The sequence below is a fragment of the Dendrobium catenatum genome, unplaced genomic scaffold, assembly GCF_001605985.2.
Source record: "Dendrobium catenatum unplaced genomic scaffold, ASM160598v2 fragScaff_scaffold_1338, whole genome shotgun sequence".
NCBI lineage: Eukaryota > Viridiplantae > Streptophyta > Magnoliopsida > Asparagales > Orchidaceae > Dendrobium > Dendrobium catenatum.
In genome coordinates, this window is record NW_021319800.1 from 1,798,986 (window position 1) to 1,809,314 (window position 10,329).

The window sequence follows — 10,329 nt, forward strand, 5'->3', positions numbered from 1 at the left end:
AATTTTTGTTTTTATCGGCGTATAAGTAAAATCGAAGTTAAAGAGGCTTTGAAGAAAATGAAGTGTGGAAAAGCTGTTGGACCTGATGATATTCCAATAGAGATGTGAAAATGCTTAGGAGATGAAGGAATTTCTTGGCTTACTAAACTTTTTAATACTGTGTTGAAGACTAAAAAGATGTCGGATCAGTGGAGAATGAGTGTGTTAATTTCTATTTTGAAGAATAAAGGTGATGCACAGGAGTGTGCGAATTATAGAGGAATTAAGTTAATATGTCATATATTAAAACTATGGGAGCGAGTTATGGAGCGTAGGTTGTGGCGTTATACTAATGTTTCTCAAAATCAATTTGGATTCATGTCAGGTAGGTCTACTATGGAAGCCATACATTTATTGAGAGGATTGATGGAGAAATATGAAGAGAAAAATGAGGATCTACATATGATATTTATTGATTTAGAGAAAGCATATGATAAAGTTCCAAGAGAAGTGCTATGGAGAATTCTTAAAAAGAAATGAGTTAATAATGCTTATATTCAAATTATTAAAGATATGTATGCATGAGCTATTACTTGTGTTCAAACACAAGGTGGTTTGACCAAGTATTTTCCTATTTCGGCTGGATTACATCAAGGATCAGCCTTAGGTGGATGAGTGGCTTGATCCTTAGAGATAGGATACGAAATGATCATATACGTGAAAAGATTGAAGTAGCTCCAGTAGAAGATAAGATTAGAGAGAGTCATCTTAGATGCTTTGGTCACATTAAACGAAGGCCTTCCGATGATCAGGTTAGGAAAGTTGAGGTATTAGATTTGACTTATGTTAAGAAAAGGTAGAGGTAGACCTAAAAAGACTTGGTTAGAAAATATTAGAAATGATCTTTCTTTATTAGATTTAAATTAAATGAGAATTTGACTTTTAACTGGACACAATGGCGAAAAAGGATTCATGTATTCGACCCCACATAGTGGGACAAAGGCTTAATGTTGTTGTTGTTGTAATTAGTTTAATTAATTTGAACATTTAAATTTGATTTTTTTTAAGTACTTAGTTTATTAATTAAATTGATTAATCAATTAATTTTTTTAATTAATTGGAGTTTTGATTTTATTTTTACTTAATTAATTAAGTTTAAATTTCATTTTATATTAATCAATCGGTTCAACTAATTGAATTTTTATTTTATTTTTAAATTAGTTAATTACTTATTTAATTAAGTGAAATTTTAAGTTTTTTTTTTAAATTGGTTAATCAATTGGTTAATAAATTAGCAAATTTTGTTTTTAAATAAATTAATTAATGCATTAATTCAATTAATTAAAATTGATCAGTTAATTATTTAGATAATATTTTAATTTAGTCAAAAACTCTTCGACTCTCCAATTTGTCAACCTCCCGACACCCCCTCTGTCACGACCCGACCCGACGGGGACGGATCCCGCCCGAGCCGGATCGCGACGAGAGACCTTTCTTAACCAGGATCTGGCTTTGGATTAGGTTACTGAACTGATCTTTCAAATTCTTAACTCAACAGAAGCACTACACCCTCCCTGGGAGGGGAGATCGGGAGGGCATTTGCCCTTTCCAGTCCATCCAACCGAATAAAATTCGATGGCCGAGGGCTTCAGAACAAACGATGAGCCCCTGAATATTTCATTTGGATAATTCGACAATCTCCTGCCATCTCCTACCCGTGAGGGGAGGTTGGAAGGGCATTTTTCCTTTCCAGACCTCCCAGCCGAATAGAATTTGACGGTGGAGGGCTTCGGGACATTATTTGGCCTCGGAATCCGTCTTCAAAGTTTCCAATAAGCTATTGTTTATTTTTCTAGAAATTTCGGGAATCTCCTAACATCCCCTCCCTGTGAGGGGAGATCGGGACGGCACTTGCCCTTTAAAATCTGCCAGCCAGATAACTCAATGGCCAAGGGCTTTGGGGCATTTATTGGCCCCGGAATCGATCTTCAATTTCACCAATTGACGATTGCGACCTTTCTTAATTATTATTATTATTATTATTATACACATAATTTTCTCCTCACAATTTCAAAAAGGTTCAAGAAAGCAGAGAGGAAGATGAAGAGGAGTTGGCTCGGGCAGCACAGTAGATTAGACTAGTTTGTTCGAACGTAGAAGATGGATTCGAGAGAACGGGATCCTTCTCACACACGCTTGTTCGCGCGTATAGGTTGAGCAGGCTCAGCCGCAGGTGAGGGAGGCGGAAGGCACACATAGGTGGGTTAATTGTTTAGCTTACAGAAGGAGGATGGCGTGTGGGTAGCTCACGTGAAGCGCGGTCGCAGTGGGAGGTTGACGAACAGGTTCATTCGTGGTTCTGTTCGCACATCTACGGAGTGAACGTCTGGGTCGTTCGCATGAGACAGAGCCAACGAAAGGCAGGGGAATCGGCAAGTTTGTAATAGGCGGGTCAGGAGATCCGTTAAGGTGCAGGTGGGATCGGTGTTCGCTCATAAAGTTCGAAGAGGAGGGCCGGCTCGGGGTTCGCTCGCGAAAACCAGAGCGGAGGTCGGATCAGGGTTCTCTCACGGAAGTCGAAGCAAAGGCCGTGCCGGCTGACAGTTGTAGGAGGAAGAGGGAGCTTGCACAAGTTGGTGCCAAAGCCGAGCAAGAAAGTCGGGACTTCAATCGAAACTGAGCATAAGTGAGCGTGAGTCTCCTTTTCATTTCGAGTACATTCATTATCATATCATATGACCACCATCATCCAACTGACATTGTCGGAGCATCATTTTGTGGCTAAAATCGTCCGTCTACCGTCACCATCCATCCATTATTTCTCTTATAATCTCTAACACTACAAGAGAAGTAAGTGCTTCCGATTTTGTAATCCCATTTTCTCATATTGCATAGAATAGTAGACTTTTGTAACTTCAAATATAAAGTGGATTATTTCAATTAGGTGAAGCCTCGTGATTTTTTCCCTTCCCTAGTTTTCCACGTAAAAAAACTAATGTTTCCTGCATTTTTCTCTTTCATCTTTAAATATTGTATCTTCATGCAAAGCTAAGAAGTAAAGTTCTCTCTATTGCTATAAAGTTTCTAGCATGCAATAATTTGACACCATCTGTTGGTATAAATATCTCAATATTCTAGCAACACCGGTTCAATGGATAACGTAAGTAATACCAATAACAATGGATTTTCTCATTCCAATACTCATCAAAGTAGGAATCTGTCTAGCAATCATGATGTCATATTCGAGCAAAAGCAGGCCCTCAAGACCTATCCTCATAGAATCGAATATGTAAAATGGAGGAGCAACAAGCCTGAATCCTTCAATTTATGAAAAAGGCTAGCCAATAAAGAGTAGTATCACAACATGATGGGGATCATCGATAAAAAATCAACAATAAAATGAGACTCGGTAATTTGAAGAGGCTCGTGCAACTGCCCCTCCACCACAGCTTCATTAAGGCCTCTCGCACATTATCATTTCAACCCATCCTTCACATGTTGCTCAACCGACCGATAATCTTTTGGAAGCCTTACAGAACTTAAATCAACATCGCCTTATTGGCACCCTCGTGATATTATAAGAGATGAACTTCAACGTCTTGTTTAGGAGGAATTATCTTTAAGGGGAAAGAAACAAATTTATCCCTCATCATAGCTTCCAAATTTCTTCACCTTTGACTTGTGCAATTCTCAAGCATCATATTCTAACAGGTTCAAGTTGTTTGCAATTAATCCTTATGATGGGACCATATATCATTATGAGTATATTGACCATTATAAAGCTATCATGCAAATTCAATCAGCTTATGATACAATCTATCAAGTATTTCCTAGAATTCTTAGTAGGAAAGTTCGCACCTATTTCTACTTCTCGAGTAAAAAAATTTATACTTTTTTCAACCATGCCAAGCTTTTCATTGAACAATTTATCATCAATCGAAAGATTATTAATGGCTTCTCCCATCTTTTTTTGATTCGCCAAAATAAGGAACAGGTACCTAAGGATAACTTTCAAAAGTTCTCATCATCCAAAGAACATCAAATTCCAAGAGTGGATTCAGAGTTAGTAAGAGATTATTTTTCTTAGAGGTCTCCACCCTGGACTTTTGTACTCCTCAACCATTTGAATAATTCTTAAGCAAAAGTAAAAATGTATGACAATAAATTGATAGATCTCCCCAACATAAAAAATCAAAAGCAATTAAGAGACAAAAAACACTCTTTTCACCAAATTCAACTTGAATCATTTATTACACATCATTAAACACATTCAGGGCTAACATTTTAATTGAGATCCAAAACTCTGAAAATCTCATGTAGCCAAAATTTTAAAAAAATCTAAATGATAGAGACCAGTCTTAATATTATTACTTCTACTATTTAAAAGGACATTCAACAAAAAGTATTTTAAATTGAAGGAACAGATTGAACGTTTGATTCACCAAAGACAAATGGTGAGCTCAAGCTCAGCTTGCCAAATTTATAGTGGGCTTGAGTTTGGCTCAATAAAGAAGAAAGTCAGGATGCTAACTCGTGAGCTTTACTCTTCAGAAGAAAGAGAAAGTCAAGATGCTTGGTCACTGGAGTTACAATGGGCTCAAACTCGACTCGTGAACATGCCTCGCAAAAGAAGGATGTTAGGATGCCAACTTGTGAGCTTTGCTCGTTGGAGAAGGAAGTAAGAATGTGTGGTTTTTATTAATAAGACATAGCAACAAGGCATTTTGACACCTTATTACTTATCAATTTCTATTAAAAATTATATATATATATATATAATCAACAAATAGACTACACGCATTAAGACTAAGGTTTGTATCACTCCAGAGCGCATGCTAGGGTTTCAAGTGGATCGGGAGTGAGCGAGAGTCCATACGTCTTCCCATGCATTAGACAAAGGCACTAAGCAACACATGGAGTTTGATGAGGAAGTTTGTTTATGCTATGTTGAAAGCCTCACGGAAGGTAATTAGAATACGCAACCAAATTTATTTGCAATAACATGATGAATGTGAGCATACTTAGAGCATGTTCAACTAAGTTCATACAAAAATAAAGAACTGATTGGTTGTATGATAAAAAAAAGAAGTTGGTTTATGTTATGTTTAATAACAATTTAAAAGATAGACAAATCAAATTATATATGAAGAATGAAGATATCAATGCTAAAATTCAAAGGGCTACTTAGTTAGGAGCAGCATCTACTTCATAATCATTTAGAAAAAAGAAGCGAATTGAGGTAGGAGCTTAAAAAAATCAAAAGGTTATTTAAGTATAAAGGATTACTTTTTAGTTTCGTTAATTTATTATTTTATTTTAGATTATATTGAATCAATGTTAACTGATATAGGAAGTATAAAAAAATTATAATTAAAGAAAATTTTAAGATAACAATAATATAGAATATGAGGATGATAGAATTATTATATATAAGGAATCTTCGAAAAAATATGAAAAAGAAGATAAGGCCATCATGGATTTTGATTTTCATGACTTATTTAGATATTAATTGAGTGTTTGCCTTGAATCTCATTTCAAACATTCATTTTATATAAACACTTAAAATTAAGAGTTATGGTTCATGTCTTCAAAATGATGAATTAAGTAAATATGTTAAAGATAATGTCATTTATGTTATTTTTATGAATTATTTGTAATTTATGAGTTTCTATTTTTCTTATTCTGAGGATTACGTCTCGCGTCGCTGAAGCAAAATGCTACGATTCTCAATTTTATCTTTCTAAACATTGATAGAACCTAAAATGAATATACATATCCATAGTATATTGAATTATACATTGCAAAAAATCATCTAAATATGAAGAAAACATACTAAATAATTTTAGTAACGTTTGAGGACCTTCTTTAGCATCATCTTCACATCGTCATGCCATAAATATAATGGTATATCAAACTTCGAGAAATGATTCTCTCCAAATGTAATGGGGAGAAAATTGAAGCTTCAAAATAGGGTGAAAATTTCTTTCATTTAGGATCCAAATCCAACCAAATAGAAAGAGCCAACACAACTTCAAGAGAAAGACCGAAGCCGAAGCTCTACTACAACAATTGATAATATTGGGTATCACCTATGATGCAGCGACACTTCTCCTCAAAGAGGCATGCAGTGTCCGACACGACACACGCCCGACATGTGTCGGACACGCCGAAAACATGTCTGATTGAGAAATATTAAATACAAATTGGACACGTAACCGACACGCGTATCTTAAATATTTTATGAATTTTTTAAATATAATTTCTTGTATTTGGCGAGATTTAAATTAAATTTCTTATTTCATATCCACAACACCAAATCAACGTCCGCATTTAATACCCAATCATCGAATATTCTCATTTTCATTTCTTTTTGGCAGTGAAGGTATTTTCATCTCCTCTCTCGGTGACTGATAAACGACATCGACGCCTAACTCTCGACATCCTAATACTAATCATTTTAAGCACAAATTATAGTTAAATGACTTATTATTTTCAAATTATTTTTAAAATTATACTTATTTAATTTTTATACACTTTTTTTTAAAATAAAAAAACTATAATACCGTGTCCAACCCGTATTCGTATCTATATTTTCAATAACTGACGTGTCCCGTGTCCGTGTCGTGTCGTATCCATGTCACCGTGTCCGTGTCTGTGCATCATAGGGTATCACTCACAACTCCGCCTATCTAGGATGATTCAATCTTCTTAATAAAGAAAACACATAAGCCTTTTTCACCTATATAGAAAAGCATCATACCTATTTTAGGAGATGGAACCATAACCTAAGGACTTGGGAGATGTATATTTTTCTCATAATTCTACCTATAATGGATAGTTTGTTACTTCTGTTTGTGAAAATACAGAGCTTATAAAAAGAGGATAGCACACCTATAAAGGGCAGTGTTAAATTTCTTTTAGAAGGAATTAGAGCCTAGCAAGAATGAATGAAGAGATGTGAATTTTCCTCACAATTCCACTGATGAAGGGCAATTTGTTAGTTTTATTAGACACGCCATTGCTTTCAAGGGACAATGCAATTCACCTATACAGGGCAGTGTTTAACCTCGTTAAGAGAAGGAAATAAAGCCTAAAATTTTTTGAGAGCTATGGATTTTTGTCACAACACCGCCTATGAATAATAGTTCGGCGCACTTGATAAATATGCACTGGAGTAGGCAAAGGAGAATGAAAGCTGCCTGACAAGAAATTTTAGCCTTTTCTCAAGAAAAGAAACTAGAGCCTTCAAAGGAGGAAATTGAGAACAGTGAGTTTTTCGCTCCATTATAGATGATATTTATACTTGAAGAGAAGGAAAAGAAGTTGAAATATAGATTGCAAATTCCTAACATTTTCAAGATTTTTTCGCATTGTTTCGGAAATTTCTACAAGCTTTAACGAATTCATTTAATTTTTGGATGAAACTATGCTAGTTCTAAGAAAAAGAAAGGAGAAATTGCCTATAGGTGCGGTCATGCACCTGGCACAAGCGAAACATGCAACGGTACCTACCAGCTGACCCGACCTAGTTCAAGCCTAATTTTGGGCCCAAGCAAGCCATTGATAACATTTTTGGAATCCCTAGATCTTTTTTTGATATTCTAGATTCAATTTTAACACTTTTAAATTGCAAAAGAGTCTTGATAATCAACTTCAAGTAGATTTGATGAGTTTGAAGAAATTTTTTTAACAATGACCATGTAAATCGATGTGTTGATTTCAACAAAGGCTAAAATTATGATAAATATATTTTAGTTGGTTCACAGCGTTGACGTCTATGGAATGATCGCAACTTGTAAATTTTTTGAAATTGCAATTGTCTGCTACAAAATTTTTTGGAAGGCTTAATATATATTTTGGACACTATAGATTACAACATCCATAAATTTGTGGGAAAATGATACACCATATAAGAATCTGCTTAATCGGCATGAATCTCAACGCATTATTTTATATTAAAATCTTTTGAAATTAAATTAATAATTATCTAAGCTCTGGTTTCAACAAATTTATAGTCGAAATGAATACCTCAACAAGATGAACCTAATGACACAAACATGATCATATTTGAGTCCAAATGAATCAAAATCAAGCATTTGAAGCATATTTGAAAACTTCGAGACATTCATTAAAGGACCAACTATTTCCAAATGTTGCATGCTTTCAATTAAATCAAGCTGCTTAACAAGATGAATTCAACAAGCTCAAGATCATTTGATTCTAAGATCTTTAAGATTCTTAAATGTTATATAAACGATCTAAAATCAAAATATTTAACATGGGTAATTCGATGAGTGTTATAGAATTTTGACTAAATTTATCAAAATGTTACTCATAAAATGCTATAAATAGATACATATTCTTTACATGAAAGGAATCTAGAGTTGAGATTGGAGAGAGCTTGGAGACTGAAAAAATGCTAGAGTTTTACCCAATGTTCAATGGCAATGATCATTATTGACCACCATCAATTCAAGAGCAGAATCAGTTTACTTTTGAGGGTGGGCAAAACTTGTGGTGGCATTCAGAGAATCATAACTGGTGGGGGCCAACAGAGTCCAAACAACACGTGACAAGTCGTTCGACGATTGTCATCATGCATGTGTGGGACAAACAATGAGTGGTTGCACCTGCGTGAATACGGGGGGGGGGGGGGGCAAATTTTCAAAATTAAACCCCTTATACATACAACTCAATTATGAGGGTGGGCAATTGGTACAAATGGTGTTCCAACCTTGACCATCATCATCCTTTAGCATCACCGAATCGTCATTGCCCAACTGTCATCAATTAACAATCATCATCGCCCGACTATCACAATCTATTCACTACCATTTGATCATCTTCAAACTATTATCGCCCAACCTCCATCACCTAATTGTTGTCGTAAACCATCGTTATTCGACTAACATCAACCATATGTGGCCAAGCTAATCCTATCCAACTGCCATTTTTATCCCTCCAATACTTCTTAACAATCTCTAGTGCAACTACGAGAGATCAAACTCCCAATTTTGTAAACTCATCTTCTCCAATTATGGAGAAAAAGTGGTATCTATGACTTCAAGTGTACAATACAAGTCTAGTGGTTTTTCCATTCTTGTACTTTTCACATAAAAACTCTAATGTCCTGTGCATTCTTATCTTTTATCATTGTGTATGCAAGATTTTCATGTAAATTTAGAAAATAAAATTCTCTATTGGTGCCACAATAATACTAAAACTGTTTTTAATGGGAAAAGTGCCAAACAACTTGCGCGCAAAAAAACGATAGAGCAGCTCATCAAATAAATAAGCAAAATCTGCGCACCACGTGAGAAAGAGGAGATTACCGCCTTGAGGGGACACCGATAGAACATACGCCCAGGATTCTTGGCAGTATTCGAGGTTAGAATAAGGCAAGTTCCAGACCCGCAAGGACAATGCTTCTCCGCCACCAAACTACCCGTTCGATCCACAGAACCATCATGTCCCCCTCCACATTCTCTCGCCCAATGCCCCATCATGCCGCATTTGAAGCATGAGCCGCCGACCATTGTAGAAGAAGGGGCGGTGCTATTACTGCCTGAACTAAGGGAGGCAACACCGCCGCCTTTGTTGTGGAGATTAAGGTGTTGCTGCTGAAGTTTCCAAAGGGAACTGCGGCTACCTCGGAGAGCGGCCATGTATGAGCCCTCCTCCTGGTTGTCTTGCGGGCAGCTCTCATCGCCGGAAGCGGTCCCCGAGAGTTTCTGGCGCTTAGCGATTCTAGCTGAATCAATGGCATCTGCCTCCGCTTGTTCGATTAGGGAAAGGAATTGATCGTCGTTGTCCTCTTCGATCTCCCCCATTTTTGACTCTCACTCCAATTCACCTAAAGTTCACTTGAACTTCCAGTTGAATTAAATAAAATGGCATGTATGTAAATCCCTCTTATAATTATTAAGGGGATTTAGAACTTACCATAAAATCGCTATTTATTTATATATTTTAAAAATATTTTAGTATTTCAGTAAAACAATACATATATATATATGAAAAAATATATTACCCTTGAGTGTTATTATTTGTGATATTTTTTTCTCATTTTAAAATATTAATTTATATGAGTAAATATAATTATTTAAGTGTTAAATATATAAATACATAAGAATATTATTGTACACTCATAATTATTTGTGTAGGTATTTGTTCACAGGCATCTCATATGCCACATTCGGATTGAGCATAAGAAGGGCCCACCAGGGGCGGATCCAGCTTCTTTTTTCAGGGTGGGCAAAAAAAATTTTTTTTTGTGGGGGATGGGCAGAGATGCTTAGGATTTATAAAATGAGGGCAAAAAATTTTTTTGAGAGGGGGAAAAATGCCAAA

At 35.6% G+C, this 10,329-nt stretch overlaps 1 protein-coding gene across 2 annotated transcripts in view; it reads right to left on the reverse strand.

The window, feature by feature from the left end:
* The window catches only part of LOC110116512 (cold shock domain-containing protein 3), a 53,853-nt gene extending 43,997 nt beyond the window's left edge, over positions 1–9,856 (reverse strand). For both annotated transcript variants that reach the window (XM_028699557.1, XM_020850107.2), the window contains exon 1: positions 9,312–9,856. In XM_028699557.1, the coding sequence (XP_028555390.1) occupies positions 9,312–9,809 (498 nt within the window). In that variant the 5' untranslated portion in view covers positions 9,810–9,856. The remainder of the gene's footprint in view (positions 1–9,311) is intronic.
* Between the last annotated feature and the right edge of the window lie 473 nt (positions 9,857–10,329).